This window comes from Drosophila mauritiana, mitochondrion (genome assembly GCF_004382145.1).
Source record: "Drosophila mauritiana mitochondrion, complete genome".
Lineage (NCBI taxonomy): Eukaryota > Metazoa > Arthropoda > Insecta > Diptera > Drosophilidae > Drosophila > Drosophila mauritiana.
The window spans coordinates 1-14,166 of NC_005779.1; the positions used below are offsets into that span (position 1 = coordinate 1).

General features: G+C 22.4%; 13 protein-coding genes across 13 annotated transcripts, besides 23 other annotated features; 9 read left to right on the forward strand and 4 right to left on the reverse strand. All coding sequences in view use genetic code 5, as the record gives it.

Annotated features, from left to right (window-relative positions):
- Positions 1-65, forward strand: a tRNA (tRNA-Ile).
- A 31-nt stretch (positions 66-96) lies between these two features.
- Positions 97-165, reverse strand: a tRNA (tRNA-Gln).
- A 7-nt stretch (positions 166-172) lies between these two features.
- Positions 173-241, forward strand: a tRNA (tRNA-Met).
- On the forward strand, positions 242-1,265 carry ND2 (NADH dehydrogenase subunit 2). Its single transcript has one exon. A coding segment is annotated over exon 1 (1,024 nt).
- Positions 1,266-1,331, forward strand: a tRNA (tRNA-Trp).
- Positions 1,324-1,385, reverse strand: a tRNA (tRNA-Cys).
- Positions 1,386-1,405: 20 nt separating this feature from the next.
- Positions 1,406-1,471, reverse strand: a tRNA (tRNA-Tyr).
- Positions 1,472-1,476: 5 nt separating this feature from the next.
- COX1 (cytochrome c oxidase subunit I) lies at positions 1,477-3,012 on the forward strand (the record flags this gene model as incomplete). Its single annotated transcript has 1 exon — positions 1,477-3,012. A coding segment is annotated over one exon (1,536 nt), but the record flags the coding sequence as incomplete, so codon positions are not given.
- A 2-nt stretch (positions 3,013-3,014) lies between these two features.
- Positions 3,015-3,080, forward strand: a tRNA (tRNA-Leu).
- A 5-nt stretch (positions 3,081-3,085) lies between these two features.
- Positions 3,086-3,770, forward strand: COX2 (cytochrome c oxidase subunit II). The gene has a single exon. A coding segment is annotated over exon 1 (685 nt).
- Positions 3,771-3,841, forward strand: a tRNA (tRNA-Lys).
- Position 3,842: 1 nt separating this feature from the next.
- Positions 3,843-3,909, forward strand: a tRNA (tRNA-Asp).
- Positions 3,910-4,071, forward strand: ATP8 (ATP synthase F0 subunit 8). The gene has a single exon. It carries the CDS (start codon positions 3,910-3,912, stop codon positions 4,069-4,071), a length of 162 nt encoding a protein of 53 aa, NP_987110.1.
- Positions 4,065-4,738, forward strand: ATP6 (ATP synthase F0 subunit 6). Its single transcript has one exon. A coding segment is annotated over exon 1 (674 nt).
- COX3 (cytochrome c oxidase subunit III) lies at positions 4,739-5,527 on the forward strand. Its single transcript has one exon. The coding sequence runs from the start codon at positions 4,739-4,741 to the stop codon at positions 5,525-5,527; it is 789 nt and encodes a 262-aa protein (NP_987112.1).
- A 53-nt stretch (positions 5,528-5,580) lies between these two features.
- Positions 5,581-5,645, forward strand: a tRNA (tRNA-Gly).
- Positions 5,646-5,999, forward strand: ND3 (NADH dehydrogenase subunit 3). Its single transcript has one exon. The coding sequence runs from the start codon at positions 5,646-5,648 to the stop codon at positions 5,997-5,999; it is 354 nt and encodes a 117-aa protein (NP_987113.1).
- Positions 6,000-6,031: 32 nt separating this feature from the next.
- Positions 6,032-6,096, forward strand: a tRNA (tRNA-Ala).
- Positions 6,097-6,102: 6 nt separating this feature from the next.
- Positions 6,103-6,168, forward strand: a tRNA (tRNA-Arg).
- A 1-nt stretch (position 6,169) lies between these two features.
- Positions 6,170-6,235, forward strand: a tRNA (tRNA-Asn).
- Positions 6,235-6,304, forward strand: a tRNA (tRNA-Ser).
- Positions 6,304-6,370, forward strand: a tRNA (tRNA-Glu).
- An 18-nt stretch (positions 6,371-6,388) lies between these two features.
- Positions 6,389-6,454, reverse strand: a tRNA (tRNA-Phe).
- Positions 6,455-8,174, reverse strand: ND5 (NADH dehydrogenase subunit 5). The gene has a single exon. A coding segment is annotated over exon 1 (1,720 nt).
- Positions 8,175-8,189: 15 nt separating this feature from the next.
- Positions 8,190-8,255, reverse strand: a tRNA (tRNA-His).
- ND4 (NADH dehydrogenase subunit 4) lies at positions 8,256-9,594 on the reverse strand. The gene has a single exon. A coding segment is annotated over exon 1 (1,339 nt).
- A 1-nt stretch (position 9,595) lies between these two features.
- On the reverse strand, positions 9,596-9,884 carry ND4L (NADH dehydrogenase subunit 4L). The gene has a single exon. A coding segment is annotated over exon 1 (289 nt).
- A 2-nt stretch (positions 9,885-9,886) lies between these two features.
- Positions 9,887-9,951, forward strand: a tRNA (tRNA-Thr).
- Positions 9,952-10,017, reverse strand: a tRNA (tRNA-Pro).
- Positions 10,018-10,019: 2 nt separating this feature from the next.
- ND6 (NADH dehydrogenase subunit 6) lies at positions 10,020-10,544 on the forward strand. Its single transcript has one exon. It carries the CDS (start codon positions 10,020-10,022, stop codon positions 10,542-10,544), a length of 525 nt encoding a protein of 174 aa, NP_987117.1.
- A 3-nt stretch (positions 10,545-10,547) lies between these two features.
- CYTB (cytochrome b) lies at positions 10,548-11,684 on the forward strand. Its single transcript has one exon. The coding sequence runs from the start codon at positions 10,548-10,550 to the stop codon at positions 11,682-11,684; it is 1,137 nt and encodes a 378-aa protein (NP_987118.1).
- Positions 11,685-11,686: 2 nt separating this feature from the next.
- Positions 11,687-11,752, forward strand: a tRNA (tRNA-Ser).
- Positions 11,753-11,768: 16 nt separating this feature from the next.
- Positions 11,769-12,707, reverse strand: ND1 (NADH dehydrogenase subunit 1). Its single transcript has one exon. The coding sequence runs from the start codon at positions 12,705-12,707 to the stop codon at positions 11,769-11,771; it is 939 nt and encodes a 312-aa protein (NP_987119.1).
- Positions 12,708-12,717: 10 nt separating this feature from the next.
- Positions 12,718-12,782, reverse strand: a tRNA (tRNA-Leu).
- Positions 12,783-14,105, reverse strand: an rRNA (l-rRNA).
- A 1-nt stretch (position 14,106) lies between these two features.
- Positions 14,107-14,166, reverse strand: part of a tRNA (tRNA-Val) that runs on past the window's edge.

Sequence of the window (14,166 nt, forward strand, 5' to 3'; positions counted from 1 at the left end):
AATGAATTGCCTGATAAAAAGGATTACCTTGATAGGGTAAATCATGCAGTTTTCTGCATTCATTGACTGATTTATATGTTATTTATGAAGAAGGTTTTATATTTAATAGAATTAAACTATTTCTAAAAGTATCAAAAACTTTTGTGCATCATACACCAAAATATATTAATATAAAAAGATAAGCTAATAAAGCTACTGGGTTCATACCCCATTTATAAAGGTTATAGTCCTTTTCTTTTTAATTTTTAATAATTCGTCAAAAATTTTATTTATTACAATTATAATTATTGGGACATTAATTACAGTTACATCTAATTCTTGGTTAGGAGCTTGAATAGGTTTAGAAATTAATTTATTATCTTTTATCCCCCTATTAAGAGATAATAATAATTTAATATCTACAGAAGCTTCTTTAAAATATTTTTTAACCCAAGCTTTAGCTTCAACTGTTTTATTATTTTCTTCAATTTTATTAATATTAAAAAATAATTTAAATAATGAAATTAATGAATCTTTTACATCCATAATTATTATATCAGCTTTATTATTAAAAAGTGGGGCCGCTCCTTTCCATTTTTGATTTCCTAATATAATGGAAGGTTTAACATGAATAAATGCTTTAATATTAATAACTTGACAAAAAATTGCACCTTTAATACTAATTTCTTATCTTAATATTAAATATTTATTATTAATTAGAGTAATTTTATCAGTAGTTATTGGAGCTATTGGAGGTTTAAATCAGACTTCTCTACGAAAATTAATAGCATTTTCTTCTATCAATCATTTAGGATGAATATTAAGATCTTTAATAATTAGAGAATCAATTTGATTAATCTATTTTTTTTTTTATTCATTTTTATCATTTGTATTAACATTTATATTTAATATTTTTAAATTATTTCATTTAAATCAATTATTTTCTTGATTTGTGAATAGAAAAATTTTAAAATTTACATTATTTATAAATTTTTTATCATTAGGGGGATTACCTCCATTTTTAGGATTTTTACCAAAATGACTTGTAATTCAACAATTAACATTATGTAATCAATACTTTTTATTAACATTAATAATAATATCAACTTTAATTACATTATTTTTTTATTTACGAATCTGTTATTCTGCTTTTATAATAAATTATTTTGAAAATAATTGAATCATAAAGATAAATATAATTAGTAATAATACTAATATATACTTAATTATAACTTTTTTTTCAATTTTTGGATTATTTATAATTTCTTTATTTTATTTTATATTTTAAGGCTTTAAGTTAATAAAACTAATAACCTTCAAAGCTATAAATAAAGAAATTTCTTTAAGCCTTAGTAAAAATTACTCCTTCAAAATTGCAGTTTGATATCATTATTGACTATAAGACCTAATAAAATTTGTCCTTATTTGATTAAGAAGAATAAATCTTATAAATAGATTTACAATCTACCGCCTAAACTTCAGCCACTTAATCATTAACCGCGACAATGATTATTTTCTACAAATCATAAAGATATTGGAACTTTATATTTTATCTTTGGAGCTTGAGCTGGGATAGTAGGTACATCCCTAAGAATTTTAATTCGAGCCGAATTAGGTCATCCTGGAGCATTAATTGGAGATGATCAAATTTATAATGTAATTGTAACTGCACATGCTTTTATTATAATTTTTTTTATAGTTATACCTATTATAATTGGTGGATTTGGAAATTGATTGGTACCTTTAATATTAGGTGCTCCTGATATAGCATTTCCACGAATAAATAATATAAGATTCTGACTACTACCCCCTGCTCTTTCTCTATTATTAGTGAGAAGAATAGTTGAAAATGGAGCTGGAACAGGATGAACTGTTTATCCACCTTTATCTGCTGGAATTGCCCATGGTGGAGCTTCAGTTGATTTAGCTATTTTTTCTTTACATTTAGCTGGAATTTCTTCAATTTTAGGAGCTGTAAATTTTATTACAACTGTAATTAATATACGATCTACAGGAATTTCATTAGATCGTATACCTTTATTTGTTTGATCAGTAGTTATTACTGCTTTATTATTACTTTTATCATTACCAGTATTAGCAGGAGCTATCACTATATTATTAACAGATCGAAATTTAAATACATCATTTTTTGACCCAGCTGGAGGAGGAGATCCTATTTTATACCAACATTTATTTTGATTTTTTGGTCATCCTGAAGTTTATATTTTAATTTTACCTGGATTTGGAATAATCTCTCATATTATTAGACAAGAATCAGGGAAAAAGGAAACTTTTGGTTCTTTAGGAATAATTTATGCTATATTAGCTATTGGATTATTAGGATTTATTGTATGAGCTCATCATATATTTACAGTGGGGATAGACGTTGATACTCGGGCTTATTTTACTTCAGCTACTATAATTATTGCGGTTCCTACCGGTATTAAAATTTTTAGATGATTAGCTACTTTACATGGAACTCAACTTTCTTATTCTCCAGCTATTTTATGAGCTTTAGGATTTGTATTTTTATTTACAGTAGGAGGTTTAACGGGAGTTGTTTTAGCTAATTCATCAGTAGATATTATTTTACATGATACTTATTATGTAGTAGCTCATTTTCATTATGTTTTATCAATAGGAGCTGTATTTGCTATTATAGCAGGCTTTATCCATTGATACCCTTTATTTACTGGATTAACATTAAATAATAAGTGATTAAAAAGTCAATTTATTATTATATTTATTGGAGTAAATTTAACATTTTTTCCCCAACATTTTTTAGGATTAGCTGGGATACCTCGACGATATTCGGATTATCCAGATGCTTATACAACATGAAATGTTGTATCTACTATTGGATCAACTATTTCATTACTAGGAATTCTATTCTTTTTTTATATTATTTGAGAAAGTTTAGTATCACAACGACAAGTAATTTATCCAATTCAATTAAATTCATCTATTGAATGATATCAAAATACTCCACCAGCTGAACATAGTTATTCTGAGTTACCACTTTTAACAAATTAATTTCTAATATGGCAGATTAGTGCAATAGATTTAAGCTCTATATATAAAGTATTTTACTTTTATTAGAAAATAAATGTCTACATGAGCTAATTTAGGTTTACAAGATAGAGCTTCTCCTTTAATGGAACAATTAATTTTTTTCCACGATCACGCATTATTAATTTTAGTAATAATTACAGTATTAGTAGGGTACTTAATATTTATATTATTTTTCAATAATTATGTAAATCGATTTCTTTTACATGGACAACTTATTGAAATAATTTGAACTATTTTACCAGCAATTATTTTATTATTTATTGCTCTCCCTTCTTTACGTTTACTTTATTTATTAGATGAAATCAACGAACCATCCGTAACTTTAAAAAGAATTGGTCATCAGTGATATTGAAGTTACGAATATTCGGATTTTAATAATATTGAATTTGATTCATATATAATCCCAACAAATGAATTAGCAACTGATGGATTTCGTTTATTAGATGTTGATAACCGAGTAATTCTACCTATAAACTCTCAAATTCGAATTTTAGTGACAGCCGCTGACGTTATTCATTCTTGAACAATTCCCGCTTTAGGAGTAAAAGTTGATGGTACACCAGGACGATTAAACCAAACTAATTTCTTTATTAATCGACCAGGTTTATTTTATGGTCAATGTTCAGAAATTTGTGGAGCTAATCATAGATTTATACCAATTGTAATTGAAAGTGTTCCTGTAAATCACTTTATTAAATGAATTTCTAGAAATAATTCTTCATTAGATGACTGAAAGCAAGTACTGGTCTCTTAAACCATTTTATAGTAAATTAGCACTTACTTCTAATGACAAAAAATTAGTTAAATTCATAACATTAGTATGTCAAACTAAAATTATTAAATTATTAATATTTTTTAATTCCACAAATAGCACCAATTAGATGATTATTATTATTTATTATTTTTTCTATTACATTTATTTTATTTTGTTCTATTAATTATTATTCTTATATACCAAATTCACCTAAATCTAATGAATTAAAAAATATTAATTTAAATTCAATAAATTGAAAATGATAACAAATTTATTTTCTGTATTTGACCCCTCAGCTATTTTTAATTTATCACTTAATTGATTAAGAACATTTTTAGGACTTTTAATAATTCCGTCAATTTACTGATTAATACCTTCTCGTTATAATATTGTATGAAATTCAATTTTATTAACTCTTCATAAAGAATTTAAAACTTTATTAGGTCCATCAGGTCATAATGGATCTACTTTTATTTTTATTTCTTTATTTTCATTAATTTTATTTAATAATTTTATAGGATTATTCCCATATATTTTTACAAGAACAAGTCATTTAACTTTAACTTTATCTTTAGCATTACCTTTATGATTATGTTTTATATTATATGGTTGAATTAATCATACACAACATATATTTGCTCATTTAGTTCCTCAAGGAACGCCTGCTGTTCTTATACCTTTTATAGTATGCATTGAAACTATTAGAAATATTATTCGACCTGGAACATTAGCTGTTCGATTAACTGCTAATATAATTGCTGGACATTTATTATTAACTCTTTTAGGAAATACAGGACCTTCTATATCTTATTTATTAGTAACATTTTTATTGACAGCTCAAATTGCTTTATTAGTATTAGAATCAGCTGTAGCTATAATTCAATCTTATGTATTTGCTGTATTAAGAACTTTATACTCTAGAGAAGTAAATTAATGTCTACACACTCAAATCACCCTTTTCATTTAGTGGATTACAGCCCATGACCATTAACAGGAGCTATTGGAGCTATAACAACTGTATCAGGTATAGTAAAATGATTCCATCAATATGATATATCATTATTTTTATTAGGTAATATTATTACTATTTTAACAGTATATCAATGATGACGAGATGTATCACGAGAAGGAACATATCAAGGTTTACATACTTACGCAGTAACTATTGGTTTACGTTGAGGAATAATTTTATTTATTTTATCAGAGGTTTTATTTTTTGTAAGATTTTTTTGAGCTTTTTTTCATAGAAGTTTATCACCCGCTATTGAATTAGGAGCATCATGACCTCCTTTAGGAATTATTTCATTTAACCCATTTCAAATTCCTTTATTAAATACAGCAATTTTATTAGCTTCAGGAGTCACTGTAACTTGAGCTCATCATAGTATTATAGAAAATAATCACTCACAAACTACTCAAGGTTTATTTTTTACAGTTTTATTAGGAGTATATTTTACAATACTTCAAGCTTATGAATATATTGAAGCTCCATTTACTATCGCAGATTCAGTTTATGGATCAACATTTTATATAGCAACAGGATTCCACGGAATTCATGTATTAATTGGAACAACTTTTTTACTAGTATGTTTATTACGACATTTAAATAATCATTTTTCAAAAAATCATCATTTTGGATTTGAAGCAGCTGCATGATATTGACATTTTGTTGATGTAGTTTGATTATTTTTATACATCACAATTTACTGATGAGGAGGTTAATTTAATATTAATTTCATTAATATTAATTAAACTAAATTTATTATTAATTAATTATCTATATAGTATAAAAGTATATTTGACTTCCAATCATAAGGTCTATTAATAAATAGTATAGATAATTTTTTCTATTATTTTTATTGCTTCATTAATTTTATTAATTACAACTATTGTTATAATATTAGCTTCAATTTTATCAAAAAAAGCTTTAATTGACCGGGAAAAAAGATCCCCATTCGAATGTGGATTTGACCCAAAATCTTCATCCCGATTGCCATTTTCTTTACGTTTTTTTTTAATTACTATTATTTTTTTAATTTTTGATGTAGAAATTGCATTAATTTTACCTATAATTATTATTATAAAATATTCTAATATTATAACTTGAACAATTACTTCTATTATTTTTATTTTAATCTTATTAATTGGTTTATACCATGAATGAAATCAAGGAATATTAAACTGATCAAATTAATTATTTATATATATATATATATATTTATAAAAGGGGTTGTAGTTAATTATAACATTTGATTTGCATTCAAAAAGTATTGGATATTCAATCTACCTTATAAATTGAATATGAAGCGATTGATTGCAGTTAGTTTCGACCTAACCTTAGGTAATTATTATACCCTTATTCTTTTAATTGAAGCCAAAAAGAGGCGTATCACTGTTAATGATATAATTGAATTTTAAATTCCAATTAAGGAAGTATGGTGATCAAGTAAAAGCTGCTAACTTTTTTCTTTTAATGGTTAAATTCCATTTATACTTCTATTTATATAGTTTAAATAAAACCTTACATTTTCATTGTAATAATAAAATACTATATTTTTATAAATTACTAAAAATAATTCATTATACCCAAAGATTTAATAATCTCCGTAACATCTTCAATGTCAAACTCTAAATATAAGCTATTTGGGTATAAAAATAATAAAAAATTTATTAAAATTAAAATTCAAAATACAAACAATATTAAATAAATTTTTAAAGAATTATTATGTATTAAAAATAAAGTTTTAGAATAAGTAGATAATTTTTGATATAAATGCTGACCACCAAAATATTCTGATCAACCTTGATCAAAACTTTTTACAATTAATTGACCATAATTCAAAGGATAAAAAATTATACCATAAGTTCTAATATAAGGTATAAACCATATTGATCCTAAAAAATTTCTTACATTATATATAAACAAAGATTTATTTAAAAAATATAAATTTCTTAGAGAAATTAAATATCCAAATATACCCCCCACAATACATACAAATAATGTTAATAATTTTATATAAATAGGTAAACAAATTATATAAGGAAAAGGAAAAATTAATCAATTTAATATTCTACCCCCAATAATTCTCATAATTAATAATCCTAATATTCCTCGAAGTATAATTCAACTCTCATCATTTAATATATTTAAACTACCACAATTTAAATCTCCAGTTATTGAATAATAAACTAATCGAAATGAATATCTAACAGTTAAACCTGTAGAAAAATAATATAAAAAAAATGAAAATATATTAACATTTCTAATTCTAACAATTTCTAAAATTATATCCTTAGAATAAAATCCAGCTAAAAAAGGTATACCACATAAAGCTAAATTAGACACATTAAAACAAGCTGAAGTTAAAGGTATATGAATTCTTAATCCTCCTATTAAACGAATATCTTGAGAATTATTTATATTATGAATAATAGCCCCAGCACATATAAATAATAATGCTTTAAATAAAGCATGAGTTAATAAATGAAATATAGCTAATTTAAAAAATCCTATAGACAAAATTCTTATTATTAAACCTAATTGACTTAAAGTAGATAAAGCAATAATTTTTTTTAAATCAAATTCAAAATTAGCTCCTAATCCAGCCATAAATATAGTTAATCCAGATAATAATAACAATAATTGTCCTAACCAAGAAGTTCTTAAAATAATATTAAATCGAATTAATAAATATACACCAGCTGTAACTAAAGTAGAAGAATGAACTAAAGCAGAAACAGGTGTAGGAGCAGCTATAGCCGCTGGTAACCAAGAAGAAAAAGGAATTTGAGCTCTTTTAGTTATAGCAGCTAATATTACTAATCTACCAATTAATAATATTTCAAATTCATTTTGTATAATTTCTAAATAAAAAATATAATTTCATCTTCCATAATTTAATATTCAAGCAATAGCAAGAAGAAAAGCAACATCTCCAATTCGATTAGATAAAGCAGTTAATATACCAGCATTATAAGACTTAATATTCTGGAAATAAATAACTAAACAATAAGAAACAAGTCCTAATCCATCTCATCCCAATAAAATTCTAATTAAATTCGGTCTAATAATTAATAATATTATTGACAAAACAAACATTAATACTAATATAATAAATCGATTAATATTATTATCACTTCTTATATATTCTTTTCTATAAAAAATTACTAAAGAAGCAATTATAAGAACAAAAGATATAAATAATAAACTTATTCAATCAAAAAGGAAGGTTATAACAATTCTAGAAGAATTTAAAGAAACTACTTCTCATTCAATAAAATAAATTATATTATTTAACAAAAAATACAAACTTAATAAAAAAAATGATAAACTAATAGAAATTAAATTAATAAATCTAATTCTACAAATTGATAAATATTTCACGATCTAAAATGAACTGATTCATATCACTAACACCACAAATTAGTATTTTTTTTAAACTATTTAAATATAATCATAATATAAATGATTCTCTTTTTAAAATTAATAAATTTAAAGGTAATCAATGTAAAAATATTAATAAATATTCCCGAATTTTTCCTCTTCTAAACGAATACACTCCAGAAAACAATTTTCCATGTTGACTAAAAGAATATAAATATAAAGTATAAGCAGCTCTAAAAAAAGATAATAATGATAACATAATTATAGAAATTCAAGATCAAGAAACAATTCTATTTAATAAAGAAATTTCCCCTAATAAATTTAATGTAGGAGGAGCTGCCATATTAGCTGATCTTAATAAAAATCATCATAAAGTTATTGAAGGTATAAAATTTAATAAACCTTTATTAATTAATATTCTTCGACTTCCAAGACGTTCATAAGATACATTAGCTAAACAAAATAACCCAGAAGAACATAAACCATGAGCAATTATTAATGTGTAAGAACCACATAAACCTCAATAAGTTATAGTTAAAAGTCCAGATAGAACAATTCCTATATGAGCAACAGATGAATAAGCAATTAAAGCCTTTAAATCAGTTTGACGTAAACAAACTAATCTAACTAATACACCCCCTACTAATCTAATTCTAATTCAAACAAATCTATATTTCAAATTTATTAACTGCAAAAAAGCAATAACTCGTAATATCCCATAACCCCCTAACTTTAACATAATACCAGCTAAAATCATAGAACCAGAAACTGGAGCTTCAACATGAGCTTTAGGTAATCATAAATGAACTAAAAATATTGGTATTTTTACTAAAAAAGCACATAATAAACAAAAATATAACAAATCATAATTAAATATAAAATTATTTATTAAATAAAAATTTATAGAACCAATTTTATTTATAACATAAAAAATACCGATTAGTATAGGTAAAGAAACTAATAAAGTATAAAACAATAAATATACACCAGCTTGTAAACGTTCTGGTTGATAACCTCAACCTAAAATCAAAAATAATGTAGGAATTAATCTTCTTTCAAAAAATAAATAAAATATAAATAATCTTATTCTTGAAAAAGTTAAAATTAATAATAATAATAAAATAACAATATTTAATAAAAACAAATTTTTATAATTATTATATTTATTAATTCTTTCTCTAGCTAATAATATTAAAGAACAAATTCATAAACTTAATAAAATTAATCCATAAGACAACATATCGCAACCTAAAAAATAAGAAATTTCTGATCAATAATTTATAAAATTATTTATTAATAAAAAAATAAATCTAATAAAAAATATTATAATTTGTACCATTCAATATATATTATTAATAAAACAAAGAGGACTTAAAAATAATAAAAAAAAAATAATTTTTAACATTATATAATTCTAAAAGATTGAAAATAATCATTTCCATGAGTACGAATTATAGAAACTAAAATTGATAAACCTAAAGCTCCCTCACATACTCTAAATGTTAAAAATATTATTCTAAAATAATTTTCATAATTTAATATATTCAAATAAATAAATAATATAAAAAATAATATTAAAACAATAAATTCTAAACTTAAAAGTATTGAAAGTAAATGTTTTCGATTAGAAACAAAACAAAATAATCCTAAAATAAATAAAATTATAGGTAAACTTCAATATAAAATTATAATCATTAGTTTTAATAGTTTAATAAAAACATTGGTCTTGTAAATCAAAAATAAGATTATTTCTTTTAAAACTTCAAGAGAAAAGAAATTTCTTTTTCATTAATCCCCAAAATTAATATTTTAAATAAACTACCTCTTGAAATTATTCAATTAATATTATATTCCTTAATTATTACTACTTCTATTATTTTTCTAAATATAATTCATCCACTAGCTTTAGGATTAACTTTATTAATTCAAACAATTTTTGTATGTATATTAACTGGATTAATAACTAAAAGTTTTTGATACTCATACATTTTATTTCTAATTTTTTTAGGAGGAATACTTGTACTATTTATTTATGTAACATCTTTAGCTTCTAATGAAATATTTAATTTATCAATTAAATTAACTTTATTTTCTTCATTTATTTTACTTTTTATATTAATTTTATCATTTATTACTGATAAAACTTCTTCTTCTTTATTTTTAATAAATAGTGATATACAATCTATTATTAATATAAATTCTTATTTTATAGAAAATTCTTTATCTTTAAATAAATTATATAATTTTCCTACAAATTTTATTACAATTTTATTAATAAATTATTTATTAATTACTCTAATTGTTGTTGTAAAAATTACAAAATTATTTAAAGGACCTATTCGAATAATATCTTAATTAATGAATAAACCTTTACGAAATTCTCACCCTTTATTTAAAATTGCCAATAACGCTTTAGTAGATTTACCAGCTCCAATTAATATCTCAAGATGATGAAATTTTGGATCATTACTTGGATTATGTTTAATTATTCAAATTTTAACCGGATTATTTTTAGCTATACATTATACTGCTGATATTAATTTAGCTTTTTATAGTGTTAATCATATCTGCCGAGATGTAAATTATGGTTGATTATTACGAACCTTACACGCTAACGGTGCATCATTTTTTTTTATTTGTATTTATTTACATGTAGGACGAGGAATATATTACGGTTCATATATATTTACTCCAACTTGATTAATTGGAGTAATTATTTTATTTTTAGTAATAGGAACAGCTTTTATAGGTTACGTATTACCTTGAGGACAAATATCATTTTGAGGAGCAACTGTAATTACTAATTTATTGTCAGCTATTCCTTATTTAGGTATAGATCTAGTTCAATGATTATGAGGTGGATTTGCTGTTGATAACGCTACTTTAACTCGGTTTTTTACATTTCATTTTATTTTACCATTTATTGTTCTTGCTATAACTATAATTCATTTATTATTTCTTCACCAAACAGGTTCTAATAACCCCATTGGATTAAATTCTAATATTGACAAAATTCCTTTTCACCCATATTTTACATTTAAGGATATTGTAGGATTTATTGTAATAATTTTTATTTTAATTTCATTAGTATTGATTAGACCAAATTTATTAGGAGATCCTGATAATTTTATCCCAGCTAATCCTTTAGTTACACCTGCCCATATTCAACCAGAATGATATTTTTTATTTGCTTATGCTATTTTACGATCAATTCCAAATAAATTAGGAGGAGTTATCGCATTAGTTTTATCAATTGCAATTTTAATAATCTTACCTTTTTATAATTTAAGAAAATTCCGAGGAATTCAATTTTATCCTATTAATCAAGTAATATTTTGATCTATACTAGTTACAGTAATTTTATTAACTTGAATTGGAGCTCGACCAGTTGAAGAACCTTATGTATTAATTGGACAAATTCTAACTGTTGTATATTTCTTATATTATTTAGTAAATCCATTAATCACAAAATGATGAGATAATTTATTAAATTAAATAGTTAATGAGCTTGAATAAGCGTATGTTTTGAAAACATAAGATAGAATTTAATTTTCTATTAACTTTACTAAAAAAAATTCACTATAATATAGAAAATAATAGAATTTTAAATCCAATAAAAAATAATAAATAATTTAAAGAAAAAGATAAAAAACATTTTCAAGCTAAATATATTAATTTATCATAACGAAATCGAGGTAAAGTACCTCGAGCTCAAATAAAAACAAAAGAAATAAAAGTTAATTTTATATAAAATAATAAATTAAATACATCACACCCTAAAAAAATAACACAAAATAATATTCTTATAAATAAAATTCTTGCATATTCAGCTATAAAAATTAAAGCAAAACCTCCTCTTCTATATTCTACATTAAATCCTGAAACTAATTCTGATTCTCCTTCAGCAAAATCAAAAGGAGTTCGATTAGTTTCAGCTAATGAAATAGTTAATCACACTAAAGCCATAGGAAATAAAATAATTAAAAATCATATATAAACTTGATAAAAAAAAAAATAAATTATATTATAACTTCCAATTAAAAAAATAAAAGATAATAAAATTAAAGCTAAACTAACTTCATAAGAAATAGTTTGAGCTACAGCTCGTAAACCCCCTAATAAAGCATAATTAGAATTAGAAGATCAACCAGCTACTATAACTGTATAAACCCCCAGTCTAGTACAACATAAAAAAAATAAACCTCCTAAATTAAATGAATATAATTTTACAAAAAAAGGCATACATATTCAAACAAATAAAGATAAAAATAAAGAAAAAATTGGAGAAATATAATATCTTAAATAATTAGATAATAAAGGATAAGTTTGTTCTTTTGTAAATAATTTAATTGCATCACAAAAAGGTTGAGGAATTCCTATTAAACCAACTTTATTAGGACCTTTACGAATTTGAATATATCCTAAAACTTTTCGCTCTAATAAAGTTAAAAAAGCTACACTTACTAATACACAAATAATTAATAATAAACTTCCAATTAATGATAAAATAAATTCTATATAAAACAAGTACTATTTGTAATAAAAATTACATAAATAAATTCTAAATTTAGTGCACTAATCTGCCAAAATAGTTTTATATTAATAATATTCTTATAAAAAATATAATTATTTTGATATTTGGTCCTTTCGTACTAAAATATCATAATTTTTTAAAGATAGAAACCAACCTGGCTTACACCGGTTTGAACTCAGATCATGTAAGAATTTAAAAGTCGAACAGACTTAAAATTTGAACGGCTACACCCAAAATTATATCTTAATCCAACATCGAGGTCGCAATCTTTTTTATCGATATGAACTCTCCAAAAAAATTACGCTGTTATCCCTAAAGTAACTTAATTTTTTAATCATTATTAATGGATCATTTATTCATGAATTAATGTTTTTAAAAATTAAAAGTTTTTTAAATTTTAATATCACCCCAATAAAATATTTTTTTTTATTAAAATTTAATTAATCTTTATAATTAAAATAAAAAAAAATATAAAGATTTATAGGGTCTTCTCGTCTTTTAAATAAATTTTAGCTTTTTGACTAAAAAATAAAATTCTATAAAAATTTTAAATGAAACAGTTAATATTTCGTCCAACCATTCATTCCAGCCTTCAATTAAAAGACTAATGATTATGCTACCTTTGCACAGTCAAAATACTGCGGCCATTTAAAATTTTCAGTGGGCAGGTTAGACTTTATATATAATTCAAAAAGACATGTTTTTGTTAAACAGGCGAATATTATTTTTGCCGAATTCTTTATTTAAACTTTTCATAAAAATTAATTTTAACATTATTATATACTAATTTTATCATTATTGCTTAATTTTAATAATTAAAATTAACATTTTAATAAATAATTAAAATTTAATAAATAATTTAATTTATAAAATAAATTATAACATATTTTTTAATAATTGCTAATTCTAAGCATATATTTATTAAATTTATTTAATATTTTTAAAAATTTATTTTATAGCTTATCCCATAAAATATTAAAATTATAAATTAATTAATTAAATAAATAATTAAGTATATTTATAATTTCTAAATTAAATTTATTTCTTAAAAAACTAGATACCTTTAAAAACGAATAACATTTCATTTCTAATATAATATTATAAATAATTTTGTCACATTAACTTAAATATTATATTAACTCTTTTAAAATCGAGAAAAATAAATATTTATTTTTTATTTAATAAACGCTGATACACAAGGTACAATAAATTAAATTTTCTTTTAAAATAAAATTTTTTCAAATTATTTCAATTTTCTTTTACAATACTAATAAACTATTATTAAAATTATTTTTTCTTTAAACAATACTAAAACTTTAAATTTTATAGTTATTTCTAATAATTTAATAAAAAATAATAAAAAATTAATAAATAAAAACTAAATCAATTTATATTGATTTGCACAAAAATCTTTTCAATGTAAATGAAATACTTTACTTAATA